Genomic DNA, 17968 nt, shown 5'->3' on the forward strand with positions numbered 1-17968 from the left:
GGGCTGGGCACGGGCATGGGCATGGGTACGGGCTGGGCATGGGCACGGGCATGGGCATGGCTGGCAGCACCGGGGAGGGGGGAAAATCTCTCTAATCCCAAATCCCAGGTGGGAGAATGCCCACAGGATCTGGAGTGCCCTGGCTGCCTGTGGAGGGTCAGCCTGGGAAAGGGGAGGAGGAGGGAATGCAGGAGGTGTTGAGGCAGGCTAATTCACACGCGGGGAGATAAGGAGAATCACAGACCCCTTATCGGGGAGCTGTCACATCCCAGGTCACGGTGGCTGGATGAATAGAGTGGTGCTGGAGAGCGGGGAAGGAGGGGGAGAGGGAAAGTCATGGGGGAGAGAGAGAGAGGAGCTGGAGAGGGGAATCACTGGGTGGAGGGGGAATCACCGGGTGATGCTGCCCAGGAGAGGGGAATCACTGGGTGATGCTGCCCAAGAAAGGGGAATCACCGGGTGATGCTGCCCAGGAGAGGGGAATCACTGGGTGATGCTGCCCTAGAGCAGGGCAGGGTTACCCCCTCCTCAAAACAGGGCTCAACCTCACCAGAACACCCCAAATTCACCCTGCTGGGCACTCTGTGATGCCAAAACACAAATGGCAAAGCCAGGCACCCCCACCCTGATCCACGGCCCAAATTTGGGTCTCCTGTGTCCCTTCACGAGCGTGGCCCTTCCTCTGCTCACCATGTGCTCAGAAAGGGCCCTGGGCAAAAAGGGCACAGTCAGTTTGTTTTAGGCAGCACAACAGGGTCCACTTGAATATTCAGTGCAGATGGCCTTAAATTGTTAATGAAGTTTTGAATTTTTTAAAGTTTTACTGGATATTTATACATCGCTGGTCGTCTTTGGGCCTTGCAGCTTGGTGGATAATAAATGCATTAATAGTACATAGTACTTTTCCTATCCAGAGTGATTTATAAGCATTAGAGAAGCACTTTTATTGCTGTTGGGCTGATAGGAAGTGGTAGGGGGAGGATGTGGGGGCCATTCTGGACTCACAACTTCTCGTTCCACCCCAGCTTAGTAAAACCCAGCACAGTCAAACGTGAGTTAAAGCTGCACAGCTGCTGCCCAGGGACGGGCAGAGCACTCTGCCCTGCTTTCATCACCACTCCCTCCTCCCAGGGAGCGTGGCAATGCTCACTCACCTCCTGAAGTCTTTTTAGCAGCTCTTGGTTGACCTAAAGAGAGCTCCAGAGTGGGGCCTGGCCAGTGCTGGGTGTGATAATGGGAATTTCAGCATTCACTGGGAATTCAGCTGCAGCATCCAGCCTCACTCAGCCACGGGCCCCAGGATGTCAGAAAAAGGGGAATAATTCAGGCCAGTGCTGTCCTGGGGCAGGCTGAGGCGGTGGCTGGGGCTCTGCACCATCTATTTTTGCTCTGTTTTCCTGTTCCACCTGCAAAGCTCTGCACTGGGGTTCTGGAGCTCCCAGTCACAAACTGGGCAAGAAGCAGCCTGAGGGCAGCTCCAGTCCCAGTCTGGTTACCTGGAGGGGCTGTGTTGGCAAGCCAGAGACTGAGTGATGACAGCAGCCACTGCAAGAGGAATAATTAATCTGGTACCTCTCACAAGGACTAGATCTGATTTAATTATCTCCTCCTGATGAGGAGAAGGGACTCAAAGCAGAGCCCTGGAGATGAAGTGTAAAAATGTGGTGTCTGAGGCACCAGCAGATGTTTTTAAGCAGAGAATAAAGATGGTTTCTCTCAAAAAAACCTCTTTGCCTGGGAGTGTTGTCTCCCCAAGCATTTCACTCTGGATCTTACCCTGCAGTACCTCTATGATGGGATGGACATCAGCAACCTGGCAGTGGACTTTGCCGTGGTTTGGAATGGGAACTTCGTCATTGACAACCCCGAGAACGTGAAAGGTAAAATCTGCTTGAATTGGCTTCAGGCCATGCCAGTTGTGTCCCTTGGAAGTCCCTCAACCCCAGCTATACCCCAAGGGTATATCCCAGCTGTATCCCAAGGAAATACCCAATTCTCAGCTGTATCCTGAGGGAATCCCCAATCCCAGCTGCACCCCAAGGGAATCCCTCAGTCCCGATTGAATCTGTCCATCCCGACTGTGTCCCATGGAAATCCCTCAATCCCACCTGTACCCCAAGGGTATATCCCAGCTGTATCCTGAGGGAATCTCCCAATCCCAGCCATGTCCCAAGTGAATCCCCCAATCCCAGCCATGTCCCAAGTGAATCCCCCAATCCCAGCTGCACCCCAAGGGAATCCCCCAGCCCCAGCTGCACCCCCAGTAATTCTGCAGCCCCAGGTGCTCCTCCAGTACCAGCTGTGTCCCAAGGGAATCCCCCAGTCCCAGCTCCATCCAGAGGGAATCCCCCAATCCCAGCTGCACCCCAAGGGAATCCCCCAGTCCCAGGTGGCCCCCAATCCCAGCTGCACCCCAAGTAAATCCCTTCAATCCCAGCCATATCCCAAGTGAATCCCCCAGTCCCAGCTCCATCCAGAGGGAATCCCCCAATCCCAGCTGCACCCCAAGGGAATCCCCCAGCCCCAGTAATTCTGCAGTCCCAAGTGCCCCCACAGTACCAGCTGTGTCACAAGGGAATCCCCCAGTCCCAGGTGGCCCCCAATCCCAGCTGCACCCCAAGGGAATCCCTTCAATCCCAGCCATGTCCCAAGTGAATCCCCCAGTCCCAGCTGCATCCAGAGGGAATCCCCCAATCCCAGCTGCACCCCAAGGGAATCCCCCAATCCCAGCTGCACCCCGAGTGATTCCCCAGTCCCAGCTGCACCCCCATCCCCAGCTGCCCCCCAGGATCCCCCCCAGCTAACCCCCCGTCCCTGTCCCGCAGTGCACCTGTACAAGTGCGCGGCGCAGCGCGAGAGCTGCGGGCTGTGCCTCAAGGCCGAGCCGCGCTTCGCGTGCGGCTGGTGCAGCGGCGAGGGGCGCTGCACCCTGCGGCCCCACTGCAGCTCCCCGGGCGCGCTGCCCTGGCTCCACTGGGCCGGACACAACGTCAAGTGCTCCAACCCGCGCATCACCGAGGTGAGCCCGGCCCCGGCCCCGGCCCCGGCCCCTGCTCCCTGGCGTGGCAGCAGGACCCTGGATGGGGATGAGCGCATTGACTCTGTGATTGCAGAAGGCTGATTAAATGCTTTATTCTAGCATATGATACTATATATAGTATATATGTACTATATATCTATATAGGTATATACTATACGGATATATAGTATATATACTATAGATATATGTATATATATACTATATATCTATATAGTATATATCTAGATAGATAGATACTATAGATATATACTAGATATATAGATAGATGTAGATAAACTAGATACATCAATTTAAATGTATAGATATATCTATGTATCTTTAAATGTATAGATATATCTATGTATCTATATATCTATATTGTATGATAGATATATACTATATGTATCATACAATACTGTATATAGATACATATTATGCTACTGCACTACACTATATTATACTACTATACTACACTATATTATACTACTATACTATACACCATATTTTACTACTGTACTCATATTTTACTACTATACTATGCACTATATTATACTACTGCATTACCCTATATTATACTACTATACTATACACTATATCATACTACTGTACTGCACTATATTATACTACTGCACTATACACTATATTGTACTATGCAGAATCACACAGAATCACAGAATTATGAGGCTGGAAGAGACCTCTAAGATCGAGTCCAACCTATACCCTAACACATCAACCAGGCTATAGCACCAAGTGCCACCAGTCTTTTCTAAACACATCCAGACACGGTGATTCTAGCACCTCCCTGGGAAGAGTATTCCAGTACTTTATTATTCTTTAGGTGAAAAATTTCTTCCTGATATCCAACCTATACCTTCCCTGATATAACTTGAGACTATACACTATTATACTGCTCTACTATACACTATTATACTACTACTACTGCACTGTACTGTACTACTACCAAGAAAATCCCATCACCCTTGCCAGCCAGTCCAACACACAGGTGGATCCAATCGGACAATGAATCCAAACACCACCACCTGAGTCCAATTAAGAAATCACCCTTTGGTAAACAATCTCCATAACACATTCCACGTGTACCTAACAGGCGCAAGAAATGAAGGTAAGGATTGTTTTAATTCTCTCTCTGAGCTTTCTCACAGCTTTCCCCAGGAAAATCCTGGGAAATGCTGTGTCTCTCTCTGTGTTCAGAGGATGTGTGATTGCCACACTCCCCCTGTGCTGCCCCAAAATCCGTCCAGCCCTGAGAAATATGGGTAAAACACTCCAGAACTTTCTGGGATGTTTTTAGCGTGCAGCCTCTGCCTCACCCACGCTGCAGTGACCGCCATGGACTGCAGCGGGAATGCTAATTAAACCAGGGAGCTAATTAGTCTGGAGTTGGTGGTTCTGATATTTCTGCTCAGCCCACTGAGGGATGCAAAATGTGTCCCAGGAGCATTTTCAGCAGTGAAACTGCACTCGCTCTGTTAACGCTGCTATGAGGAGTGACACTCCTGTCAGGTGGGAACCAAGGAAGGTTTGGGTTTCTCAGTTAATTAAATCCCCAAAAAAGCCTCCCTTGCCTTGGGTGTGTATCCACACTGCAAATGTGTAACACAGCAGGATCAGAGTTGTCTGTTACACCAGTGCTGCTGGCAGTGCTGCTCAGCACCCAAAGTCTGCCAAATGGATCAGAACCCAAGTGAGTGCGGAATTCTCCTCTTAAATTAAATAAGTTTTTGCACTGGTTTAACTAAACTGGCTCAGATCCCGTGGGAGGGAGGCATCAACCTCCTTGTATGGAGGAGAGGAGGAAGCACAGAGGCTGCTGCTGTATTGGGGCTGGGTGGGGCTGGCAGGAGAATGGTGTCACTGAGGAGGGATCCTCAGTGACATTATCAGATTTGGTTTTGGTATTTTGGTATTTCTGCCTTAGGCCTTCTGCCAGCAGTGGTGCACCTTTGCTGGGCAGGTGTTTCTCTTGTGCAGGTGTTTCTTTGTGCAGATGTTTCTCTTGTGCAGGATTTCTCCTGTGCAGGATTTCTCTCGTGCAGTGTTTTGTACAGGGCAGAGTGGAGCTGGTGGTTGGTTGTTCAGGGATAGCAAAGCACTAAAAAGGGTTGGAAGCCTGTCCTTTCCCTGCTTGGTTGGTCTCTTTGTTTTCCAAGTCCCAGCTGTGCTACCAAGAGATAAAACAATCCTTAAAGGCTCCCCCTTGCCCTGCCACTGGGCAGAACCCAAATTTCTCTTGCGCAAGTTCTGTTCTGCTGCACAAGGTTGTGCTACAAGAAGTCAAACAGCCTCTGCTGAGATTTGCTTCCCCATATGCCATGCAGAAAGTTGTCAATTCAAAGAAATGTTGGAATTCTTTATCTGCCCCTCCTTGAGCTGGGCAGAGAAGGGGAAAGCACCAAGTGACTCGCATGTGAGCAGTGCCAGGCTGGCTCTGGCAGCTGGCTGCAGGCAGGGCACTGCCACCAAGTGTTTTATCACTGTCCAACTTGAAAGCAATACTTTTGGGCTCTGTCCAAGCAGAAAAGAGCAGAGCTCTGCTGTTGCAGATTTCTTGACTCCATCCCCAGGTCTGTGTCTGAGACTGTGGAGGAGACCATGAGACCTTCCCAGTGTTTGTTGCTGCTGGGTCCTTTCCCAATATATGAGTTTTCTCAGGATTTTGGGTACATTTTGCCATGCCCAGTGCTGCAGAGCTATACAGATGGGAGGACACCCTGCCCTGGCCCTGGCAGGTCCAGGCTGGCACTGCTGCCACGTCCCCCATCCCCTGGGCACCAGCAGTGACAGGACTGGGGAGCAGGCTTCGCTCTCATGCTGGAGCTCACATTGCAGCCTGGGTTACGCAGAGTAAAAATGCCTTTAATATGGGCTGGTTTTCACTCCCTTTGCTTCATCTGGCCAGGTTCACTCTTTGTGACAAGGCTGAGGTCAAGGGCCTGGCTCCCAGGCGCCAGTGCCTTCGGGGGATGCATAAATAAGGAGATCGTGTCTTAATAGTGCTAAAAGTAAATGAGCAGTGGGGTATTTGCAGTCCTGTCACTGAGTGAGAGGTCCAGCCCTCCCCAGCAATGTCCCCTCAGCCACTTAAAGCTTCCACCCGGCCCGTGGCCTTAGCAATAAATAAATAAAAATCAGATTTCTGGCGAACAAGCGGCGCTCTGATCTCCTATTCATTTATTTGCAGGCCTCATTAATATAACATCAGCGCAACAAACAGCTGAAGGGGGGGCAGTGTCAGGCTGAATAATGGAGTTGCTCTGCTGAGATAACAATTAGGCTCTGAATGTGCCATCAGCTGAGGCAGAGACAAGGAGGGATCATGCCGGGATGACAATGCTCATGTGCTGCCTCCCCGCTGGGCTCATCAGCCGGGATCCAGGGCTCGGAGCAGCAGCAGAAAAGCACAAAGAGGATGGAGGTGGCTGGGGCTGGGGAGGGGGCAGGGGCTGGGCCGTTGATTGGGGTCTCTCTGCACCCCAGCAGATGCCAAGGGCTCGCTGTGCAGGGCTGTGCCTTCCCTGCAGCTCCAGCTCTCCCTGGATCCTCACTGACTTCTTCTGTGCCTTCCTTCCCCGCAGCTCCTCAGGGAAAGCCCCAGCAGCCCCAGCTCTCCCCAGCTCCTCTCTGACTTCTTCTGCAGGCAAAATGTTGCTTCATGTCAGAAGCGCTGAAAGATTCGAGCAGCAAGACATGACACTGAGAACATTTATCCCTCATTGCTGGAGCTGTGTCCTCTGCAGGCTGCGAGGGGAAAGGCTCTGGCACTGGGCTGGGACTCCTGGGTCCCTGGGGTCCTTGGATCCCAAACGTGGGGGTCCCTTGGGTCCCAACCTTGGGAGTCCCTTGGACTCCAGCCTTGGGGATCCCTTGGGTCCCAACCTTGGGGATCCCTTGGATCCCAACCTTGGGGATCCCTTGGATTCCAAATTTGGGGGTCCCTTGGATCCCAACCTTGGGGATCTCTTGGGTTCCATCCTTGGGGATTTCTTGGATCCCAACCTGGGGGATCCCTAGGGTTCCAGCCTTGGGGGTCCCTTGGACTCCATCCTTGGGGGTCCCTTGGATCCCAAACTTAGGGATCCATTGGATCCCAACCTTGGGGATCCCTTGGATTCCAAATTTGGGGGTCCCTTGGGTTCCAGCCTTGGGGAATCTCTCAGGTTCCATCCTTGGGGTCCCCACCTTGGTTTCAGGTAAAAGCAGCAATAAGAGAAGTTCTCTGGAGCTCCTGCAGCCCTTCCCTGACCGAGGGCAGGGTGTGAGGGTGACTGAGCTGCTGGCACCCCCTCATCCCTGCGCCCAGCCCATTTTATCCCTAACACAGGGCTGCACACCTGCTCCTGTCCAGCATCATCACAGCGTTGGGATTTGTCTCTGCAGTGGGGAGAGGTGACCTGCTCAGGGTAATTCTGCCTCCCACACCCCGCTCAGGTCTCAGTGACTTTCAAGCTGCTTCAGTTTAGCAAACAACCTGAAAAAAACTTCCAGCAGAGATGCAGATTCCTAAACAGCAAATGTCCAATTCCTGGAATGGCCTTGCTCTTTCTCAGCTGTCCTTTGCAGCTCCTTTTCATCCTCCTCAGAGCTCCAAGTGAAAAGCCAGTCTGGTGAAGTGATTTTCTTGAAATTGGGGAATATTTCTTGCTAATCCTGTCTGTCTCAGATCAGAAATCTGGGCTGGCAGCCCTGCAGCTCCCAGCTGGGATTAAGGCAGGCCAGGCTGGCTGTGCTGAGGTGCCTCCTGCTCACCCCAACGAGGATGCTGCTCGGAGGGTGCCCAGCTCTGGGTGCACCGGGACCTTTAAGACTTATCTTCTTTCTGCGATTTTGACTGAATCTCTCCAGCTGTAATTAATTGAATGCATCTGTTCTAACCCTGGGGCTGCTTTATGGCACAGTTACTTCAAAACTGTTCAATTAGTGGCCACTAAAATCTAGGTCGAGTGGAGCTCCATATTGGGGATTTTCCAGGTCAGGACATTTTTAAAATACAGCATCAGCTGGGCTTTGTTCGGGGAGGCCTCCCAGCCCTGCTGCTCCTGCTCAGCTCAGGAAATGGCAAGCAGTGACTTCTTTTTATTTGAGCGGTGATGAGGCAACGAGACAGCGGAGTAAGTGCCCCAGTAAATGCATTTTAACATCATCCAGAGCTGCAGAGGACAGTTGTAACTGTCAGCCAAGTTCAGGTGATTCCCCAGCAGTGATGTAAACACCGCCAGGCCTCCAGGACTCGGTGTAACACAACCCAGCTTGGTTTTGTAGTGGGTTTATGAGCACTTCCCAGAGCTAAATGGTACAAGACAGGCCATGGTGTGAGTTACAGGGAACAGCAGCACAACAGGCACTGCGTGGTGAATAAATTAAAAACCTCCAGCAGGCGGTGGAGGGGAGAGGGAGGTGGGAATTAAAGGATGTGGAGGAAGGAGGGGGTGGCTTGGTGAGTGCATGGAGCTGGAATAACCTCAGCCAAAAACGGGGCAGAATGCCCTGGGAAGTGCTGGGGTCACCCTGGCAGTGCTCAAAAACCACCTGGATGTGGCCACTGGTCTAGTGGGGATGGTGGGATTCCTTCTTGAACACCTTGGGTGTCTTTCTGGAGATGGTTTGGGGAACTGGGAAGCGCAGAACTGGGAAACCATTGGTTTAGTGGGGATGGTGGGATTAATTCTTGAAGATCTTGGGTGTCTTTCTGGAGATGGTTTGGGGAACTGGGAAGCACAGAAGTGATGGGGACAGGGGTGCTCCATAAGGGCTGGTGTGGGGCAGGTCCCTGGGGTGGTGGCACTGGTGTTTGGCTTTCCTCACTCCTGAGGAGGTGGAAAAACCCACCCTTCCATCTGGAAACAGCGAGGGAAAGGTTCTGAAGAGCTCAAGTATTTTTGCCAAAGACAAGGGTGGAACAAAGAAGCATAAACAAGATTTATCCATTAAATTAATTAAATTGCATTATTATGGATTGTGTTTATTTATTAATAACTGCAGCACAGGGAAGATGAGAAACTCACCCAAGAGCAACAACAGAGCAGTGGCAGATTCAGGATAACTGTCTGAGAGTCCTGGGTCCAAATTTTGTGACCATGCATTATTGAAATTTATACTCCTAATTGAAGAGGAGATTGTCCTTAATGCAAGTCCAGGGAAGCAGGGATGATTATGGCTGAGGCAGGCTATAAACAGGCAGCTTGAAAGCACACACCTCACCCTTTAGCATTTTTAAGTCATTTGAGGTGCCAAGTCACTAATAAAATGTGACATTAACATTCAGGGAACAGCCAAGGCAAAAGGCAAAGTTCTCCAAGCACCAGGCTGCTTCTGGAAGGTGACTTACCTGTTCTGGATGGAGACAGGAGCCAGGTGTGTCCTTCTGCAAGGATGTCTGGGAATGGCACTGCCCACTCTTCTTGGCCAGCACCTTGTAGTCCTCTCTTGGAGCAGGACGTGGATGGATTTCAGCATCCTTGGGCTCCTCCAGGACACCCAGAAGAGCCCTGAGGGGTGGCCCTGGCTTGTCTGGCAGCAGGAGGGATTCCAAAACAGGGATGGAGCTGGAGAAGGGGCATGGTGGGGATTTTATGAAAATCCTTCCACTTGGACTTTTCTCCTGAGAAACCTCAGAAAAGAAATGTAAACAAGAATTATCTGGTTGCTTGGAATGTGGTTTGGAGGTTGCTCACCAACAGGTGCATCTTTGATTGGTTCCTTGTGAATTGTTTTTCCTTAATGACCAATCCCAGTCCAGCTGTGGCAGACTTTCTGGTCAAGTCACGAGATTTCATTATTCATTCCTTTCCAGCCTTCTGATGAAAGCCTTTCCCTCTATTCCTTTTAGTATAGTTTTAATATGTCATTATGATATAATATGATATGATTATATGATATTATATTATTGATATGATATAGTATGATATCATATGGTATGATATATATATAATATAATATAATATAATATAATATAATATAATATAATATAATATAATATAATATAATATAATATAATATAATATAATATAATATAATATAATATAATATATCAGCCTTCTGAAACATGGAGTCAAGATTCTCACCTCATCCTGGGGAGCCTCCATCACCACCCCATGTCCCCTCACCCTGTGCTGTCTCCCTGCAGATCCTGACGGTGTCGGGGCCCCCGGAAGGAGGGACCAGGGTGACCATCCGTGGGGTGAACCTGGGCCTGGACTTCTCGGAGATCGCGCAGGGCGTGCAGGTGGCCGGGGTGCAGTGCACGCCCCTGCCCGAGCACTACGTGGTGGCCGAGCAGTGAGTGTCCCCTCCCTTGTCCCCCCCTTGTCCCCTCACCTGTCCCTGGGCTGGGCACCCCCCAGAGCTCCTCCCTTGGTGCTGGCTGGGGGTTATTTACAGACACAAACGGGATGGGGCTGATGGGGAACGCGCCCTCGAGCTGGTTTATTTCCCAGCATCAGTCTCATTCCATGGTTATGACAATGGGAAGATGTCAGCAGCTCACATCCCAGGCTGCAGACACAGAACTTAATGTTGCAACTCACTTTATAAGCTTCTTGACTAATCACACAAAGCAAAAGCATATTGGCAGATTTGTATCTGTATAGTATATATTCTATATTGACAGTAGTTCTATCCAATCACCATAAGCACAGGTACTTTTGGTTAAACAATGCTTGCTTATTTCCAATACAATACCTGCTTGTAAGCCTTAAAACACAACAGAGCTCCATTATTAAGCTTTAACTTTCTTAATATCTTGCTAGATAAACTTTCTGTAGCTTAGAGAGTTATTCCAGACAAGCGTTAATACACAGACCATTGTTCTATTTGCTTTTGCTTTTCTGCAGTTAAATAATTTTTCTGCTGACCAATCTCATGGCTGCTGCCTAGCTCTGCTCACAGTTCTGCTGTGTCTGAGGCCTGCATCTTGCAGCTATAATTTTGTAGATTCCCACACTCCCTGACCTCCAGCCAATGCTCAGGAGGCCAAAACCTCACCGGGAAGGGCTGTGGAGGTGGGCATGGGAAGGGATTCCTGCCCATTCCCGCACATTCCTGCACTCTGGACTCTCTCTGCAGGGGTTAAGCAGCGCTTTGAGTTGCATTAAGCGTTCTGTTTCCTTGCACACCAGTTCCTGCTTGGCTAAGCACCTTTGCTGATGAGCACCTTGCTGCTGCTGCTGCTGCTGCTGCCTCCCCATCCATCCCGCTTGGAATTCCGCCGGCGCCCGGGCTGCAGCAGCCATTTGTTAGGCGGGCGAGGCGCTGACAGCCCCGCGCTCCGAGTGGGCTCCCCTGCAGTCAATCCATTTGTTTCACTGAGAAAAATGTCAGCCCCAAATTGGAAAACAGGCCTGGAACAGGGGACGGGCAAATGAGCCCCTCGGCAGCGCGGCAGCCGCTCCTGTGCTGCCCCTCGGGGCTGGGCTGGGGGGCTCAGGGGGTGTTTGGGGACATCCCTGCTGGGTGGGACAGCAGAAACAGGTGATGTCCCCCCTTGGGTTGTGTCATCTCCTGCTGGGACCAGGATGGTGTTCTGAGCAGTAGGGCTGTGAGTGTGGAGCTGGCCAAGGTCCCATGGGTGCTCCCAGCAGCACAGACCTGCCCCAGCTTCATCCTCTGCTGGGAAATCCATTTTCCTCTGCTGGGAAATCCATTTGCTGGCTCCCAGTCTGACCCCAGCAGGCCCAGGACCTGTCACCAGCAGCACGTGGTGGCGTGGGTTGGGTTTTGTCCATTCCTGGTGTTTCTTTGCCCATCTGTGAGGCAGAAGGGGCATTGCTGACCCCTCTGGAGCAGCGAGGGGCAGTGCAGATGGAATTTGGGATCATGAGGTGAAGGGTGCTTGGGGCTGCTGCAGGAATGGCACCAATACCCCATCACTGCAAGCAGTTGGGGCTGTTCTGCTGAGCAGTACCTTGTTATATTTTATTTTTCAAATAAAGGATGGAAGATTATGAAATTATCCCCCTTTGATGGTATGAAACCCTGATTTTATAATCATGACTCTAATTACGGCTCTTGAGCTTTCAAAGTTTGTTAACATCATTAAAACATTTACCCTGGGCAGATAACAGCAAGCGTTAGCATGAGAGCTGCCTTTTAAAGATGAATACAGATAAAAGGACCCTCTTAAGGCTTCTGTGGGCAGACTGAATTCCAGGACTGTAATGACTCTGCCATATGCTCCAGCCCCGCAATCTATCAGCCAGCAATTAGGTTAATGTTGGTGAAAGGGCCACTTAGCCCGGCAATCAGCACCCTACAGCTCTGCCGAATGCATCGTTTTGTAACAAGGTACCTGCTGGGGCTTTGGCTCTGAGCAGGGCTGGGCACCAGGTGTGCCCGGTCACTTGTGCCCTGTCCCGCACCCACCCCTGCCCGGGCTGGGCTGCAGCTGCTGCTGTGCGGGCACAGCCGAGAGTTTGGTGTTTCCTTGGGCAGAGAGAGCCTCCCCTGCCCTCTGCTGCCCTTGGGCTGCCAGGAATCACCCCCAGGCTTTGCTTGCGTGGCCCCAAGCTCAGAGTGGGCTCCTCTCCAGGAGGAGGAGGAGGAGGAGGGATGGGGAGAGGTGAAGGAATAACAGGCAGAGAGGTGCAGGGGCGATGTCTGCTTGAAAGGCAGAGCGAGGAGCACGTGGCAGAGGAAGGCTGGGAGCTGAGAGGCTTCAATCCCTGCTCTCCAAAGGCAGCATCTCTCCAGGCAGCCCCTTTTGATGTGCAGCAACGAGGACGTGCACGTTCCAGCTCTTTAGCAGCATGTGTGTATTTCATCAGGCCTCCTGGCATCACCTGTGCACGGCAGCTTCTTTTCTTCCTTCAGTCTTCGTGGTTTATTTTATTTTATTTTATTTTTTATTTGCAGTGAATTTAATGCTGCTGAAGGCAACTCCCCAAATTGGGGCCTTTTATGTCTTTGTGTGTGATGGGCAGAGGAGTGAGAGCTCCCTTCTCCTTCAGCCTCAGCAGGCAGAGGCTGCTCTGGCTCTTCTCTGGTCCCACTCGCAGGGTCAGATGCCCCCACAGGTGGAACTGCACCTCCTGCCTTCAGCTTTTCCTCCCTGAGGCCAATTTCCCATCTCCAATCCCCCTCTCTGATTTCCAGGCAGGTTCCTCCCACCCTCAGCCTCTCAGAGCCTGCAGGGATGCTCTCGAATTTACTCTGCCAGCATTGCTGTGGGAGCAAGCAGCATGCAGGTCCATCTGGAGAGCCCTGCCAGCTGATGCCCCTCTGAAAACCTCCCCCAGACCTGCTGGCATGCCTGGCATCCGCTTGATCCCGTCCCCAGCTGGTGTCACTCATCCCCAGTGCCCTGGGACTTGGGGGTTATTCATCCTCAGTGAGCAGCCATGGGCAGCCCCAGCAGCTCTGCCTGGCCCTGCAGCTTTGCCCTGGGCTTTTGGGGTTGTTCATCATCAGTTGTGGTGAACCCCAGCAGCTCTGCCTGGCCCTGCAGCTTTGCCCTGGGCTTTTGGGGTTGTTCATCCATCAGTTGTGGTGAACCCCAGCAGCTCTCCCCAGCCCTGCAGCTTTCCCAGCCTCAGGATGTGCCCACGGGGCTGAGCTGGACCACGCCAGGAGCCCCTGTGACCAGCACCAGTGTGTTTGTGGCAGCCAGCCCTGTCCCCAGCCAAAGCTGCTCTCCAGGGCTGTCTCTATCATCCCCCAGCAGGTTTCTCCTGCAGTTGTGATTAACTGGGAGTCTGCAGTGTGAGCTGTTCCCTTAATGAACTCATCTGTTACTCTGAGGACTTCGCACTCGCTTTGCTACTGGCTAATATATTGCCATTAGTGCTCTGCTTTGCTCTGGAGTTTACAGCTTGTAATAATTATGTCTAATTTTGATTTTTTTTCCTTTAAATTACTACACAGGGTAAAAATAGACTCCGTAATTAACTCCTTCCAAAGAGGCAGATATCAAAGTTAAAGAGGGGGGGGGGGGGGGGGAGAAAGGAGAAATAATGGCAGCGTGGAGCTGAGCAGGGCACTGCTGGCACCTCCTGCCAAAGCTCCACTGAGGCATTTGTGCTTCCAGGATCGTCTGTGAAATGGGGCAGGCGCTTCCAGGGATCAGCTCCGGCCCAGTGCTCCTGTGCATCGGAGAGTGCAAGCCCGAGTTCACGGCCAAGTCAGCGCAGCAGTACGTGTTTGTGGTGAGTGTCCTGCTGGGGACAGCACGGGCTGGGGCTGGCACACAGAGGGGCTCCAGCTCCACAGGAATTGCTGGGGATTTTCTGGGGCTGTTCCCCTGGGTTTGCTCAGTTTTTGGTGGCCTGAGTTCATAGCCAAGACAGCTCAGCAGTACGTGTTCATGGTGTGTCCCCTGGAACTGAGCCTGGCACACAGAGGGGCTCCAGCTCCAGGGCACAGTCCTAGAATTGCTGGTTTTTTTCTGGGGCTTTCCCCCTGGTGTTGCTCAGTTTTTGGTGCCTGAGTTGACGGCCAAGTCAGCGCATGTCATCTACGTGTGTTGGGTGGTGGAAGGGTGTCCGTGCCCTGCTTCTGGGGAACCAGCAAGTGGGTGTGCCCCACCCCGTGAGCCTGAGCTGGCACACAGAGGGGCTCCAAAGGACAGTCCTGGAATTGCTGTTTTTTTCCTGGGGCTTTCCCCCTGGTGTTGTTCAGTTTTTGGTGGCTCACTCAGCAAGCACAGCCTGCAGGATGGAGAGCTCTCCCTGTGGATAAATCAGGGCTCCCACAGTGTTTGGATCCAGCTTTGCACCACCAGAGCAGTGATTATGGAATGACAGATTGGTTTGGGTTGGGAGGGAATCCTCAAAGACCCAGTGCCACCCCTTCCACTATCCCAGGCTGCTCCAAGCCCCATCCAACCTGGCCTTGGGCGCTTCAGGGCTGTCGTGCCCTGTCCCGGCCCCCAGAGCAGCTCCCTGGCTGCAGCAGGGGCCCTGAGCTGTCCTTTCCTCCCTGCAGACCCCAGCTGTGAGTTTCCTGAGCCCCGGCCGCGGCCCGGAGTCGGGAGGGACCATGGTGACCATCTCTGGCCAGCACCTGGGCGCTGGCAGCCGCGTCTCCGTGCTCCTGGGGAACCAGACCTGCGAGTTCCTGCAGTAAGAGACACCACAGGCTCCTGCAGCTCCCGTCCCAGCACGGATCTGCTGGAGCTGAACGCGCAAAAATCCATCTGGGAAGCCCCTGAGGCTCCCTCCTTTATTGCATGAAACCGTCTTCTCTTTTATTGTGATGGAGGCTTGCATGGCCAGGGAGGGATTCATCGGTGTTAGTGCTGTTCATTATTTCATTTTAATGCTGTTCCAGTGGTAGCTGCTCTGAAAATCACAGTGAAACACCACTGGGATGGAAATGTGCTTATATTGGTCACCAGTACCTGCCCCCAGCCTGGCGGCTCTGAAGAAAATGGAACATTTATATGAAATAGCTCCTTTCTCTTTCCACAGACCTGCATTGATTTTATTGTAGCCACTGCTGCAGGTGCCTCCAACTCCTAAAAATGGTCAGGGATCCTCAGGGCAGAGCAAGGCGAGGGTCTGCTCACACCTCCTGCTGAGGAGCTTGCACTGCCATCAATCTCTGCTGGGATTTCCATGGCAAATTTGCTTTTTCCCCAGCAGTGTAAACACAGAGTTGACATTTGCAGGGTTTAATGGGTTTTCCTGGGGCTTAGTTAAAAAAGAGATGTGTGGTTTACATCTGTGTGTATCAGTACACAGCCCTGCCCACCCTGCTGGGGTGGGCACAGCCTGGCATCCAAAGGGATTCTGCCTCCCAGATCCTCACCCAGAAGGAGCTGAGGAAGTTTCTGGGGAAGCAGAGATCCCTGGAGGTGAATTTCTCATCCAAAAGCCTGAGAGGTTCTGGGATGTGGGAGCTGTGGGTTATCAGGTGTGGGAGCACATTGGGTTATCAGCAGGGCTTGCTCTGGATCCATCCCAGGATGGTGCTCAGGGCATTCCAGAACCTTCCAGCGCAGCTCAGCCCTCCAGGTGTTAAGCAGTATAACTAATCCATCAATATTTCCTCCCACATCCCAAACAAAGATGCCAAATTGCTGCCTCAGGTGGAGACAGGGAACAGCAGAGGTGTGGGGCCAGCCCTGGAATATCATCCTGGAATATCATCCCTTAAATAAACCCCTGCTCCTGTTCAGGCAACCTGCAGCTCCTGACCTGCAAAACCTGGAGGGGTTTTGGCGTCCCTGGGAGTTCTGATGGCAGCAGGACAGAAATTCCAGCCAGGGAGCAGTGGCTGAGTGCCCCATCCTCACTGGGGCCATGCCTGGGACTGCTCTGAGGCAATGAACTCCAATTGTACTCCAGGGCGTGGGGGAGCCTGATGAGATGAAGCAGCTCCTAATGAGATTCCCTCTAATTACAGCTTCCCCCATTCTCCCCTCTCTGATCCGAGGAGTGGGCAGATTCACCATGACGACACAAGAATAGCACAGAAAGCTAATTAGCTGATCACAGGGAGCTGGGAGCTGCTCTGCCAGCAGCCCTGCATCACTGCCAGCCCGTGCCAGAGCTGGGCAGGCACGGGGTGGGCAGCAGCAGGCAGGGCAGAGGGCAGCAGCAGGGCAGGAACCCGCCAGGCTGCACAGAATCTGTGGAGAATCCCACTCCTCACACAAGGAAGCCTTTGTGGCTAAATTAAACAAGGTGGATGGGATAAAACCAAGTGAGGATGGGAAAAGGAGCAGCAGCAGGGCAGGAAGGGCTGGATGTGTTATTGCATCAGCAGCAATGGTCAGTGCAGTTGGTTTGAGGGGTTTCAGGGGGTTGTTTCAGGGGAATGTTTGAGGGGTTTCAGGGGGTTGTTTGAGGTGTTTCAGGGGTGGTTTGAGATGTTTAAGGGGATTCTTTCTGTCCCCTCGGATGTGGAGGGTGGCAGGGCCGAGGTGTGAGCTGGGGACATTGTGGTGCCTGCTGTTCCCTGCCCTCCTGAGTGCCCATTAGAGAGGGCAGGGGGTGTGTAAGGACCCCGAGAAGGGAGCACACACACTTTGTCCCCCTGGCTCACAGCTTTGCTGGAAGCAGAGCAGGGACACGGCTGCACCTGAGCCTCAGCCTCCCAGGCACCTCCACAGCCCCTGAGGATGGTGAGGGTGCTGAAGGTCGCCCATTCAGGTTTTGATTTAAGCAGCAGACTGGCACTGAGGTGCTGCACACCTGCCTGCCCTCTGCCCTAGGGGAACCAAACTAAAGGAGCCACAGAAAGAACAGTGACTTTCCAGGGAGCTGGGGTAGTTTTGGGCAGCAAGGACAGCCAGAGGTGGCCGTGCAGGATGTGACAGAGATGTCCCTCCAGCACTTTTTGTAGCATCAGTGACCACAGAGCCGGGAACAGATCTGTTCTGGATGCTCAGATCCCATTCCCCTTCCCCATCCCTCCGCCCACCGGCGCCTTTGTGCTGTGGCAGTGCCTCCCTGTGTCACTGCCTGCCCCTTCTCTGGGCCCTGGTGGCAGCAGATGGTCTGTTGTGTCCAGCCAGGCAGCGCCGAGCCGGGGTCACCCCGCTCTGGGGGAGACAAAGCCGAGGCAGCTCTGCCACTGCCACGGCCCTGCCCAGGCAGGGGCTGCTCATTGTGCCGCTCACAGAGCCCCGTGTGTGTGCACTGGGCTGGGGAGGGGAAGAATTTGGCTTTTCACTGAGCTCATGCATCCCATTGAAAAGGCAGCCATCTGCTTTCACACGCCCAGCAGACGGCAGCGGCTTCGGGGGGATGTGGGAGCTGCAGCTTGGCACAAAGAGGGATTTCAGGGGGGCTGCGCTGCTCCCACCATGGGCAGAGCTCCGGGCACAGCTCCCACCTTTCCTTCCATGCCAAACCCTCCTGCCCACCTCTGCAGCTCCCCAGGTACCAGTGTGGGGCTGGCTGTAGGCTCAGCCCTTTCTGACAGGACCAAGGCTGTTTCCTGCCCCTACACCTCTGTGAAAAGTGCACGTTATACGGCTCTGTGCAGATATTT

At 52.7% G+C, this 17968-nt stretch overlaps 1 protein-coding gene across 1 annotated transcript in view; it reads left to right on the forward strand.

Annotated features, from left to right (window-relative positions):
* PLXNA2 (plexin A2) overlaps positions 1–17968 on the forward strand; it is a 136241-nt gene that overhangs the window by 85063 nt on the left and 33210 nt on the right. The window contains exons 11-15 of the mRNA XM_064733278.1: positions 1784–1880; positions 2826–3019; positions 10164–10315; positions 14058–14175; positions 14954–15090. Coding sequence (XP_064589348.1) covers positions 1784–1880; positions 2826–3019; positions 10164–10315; positions 14058–14175; positions 14954–15090 — 698 coding nt within the window. The remainder of the gene's footprint in view (positions 1–1783; positions 1881–2825; positions 3020–10163; positions 10316–14057; positions 14176–14953; positions 15091–17968) is intronic.

This window comes from Zonotrichia leucophrys, chromosome 26 (assembly GCF_028769735.1).
Source record: "Zonotrichia leucophrys gambelii isolate GWCS_2022_RI chromosome 26, RI_Zleu_2.0, whole genome shotgun sequence".
Taxonomy (NCBI): domain Eukaryota; kingdom Metazoa; phylum Chordata; class Aves; order Passeriformes; family Passerellidae; genus Zonotrichia; species Zonotrichia leucophrys.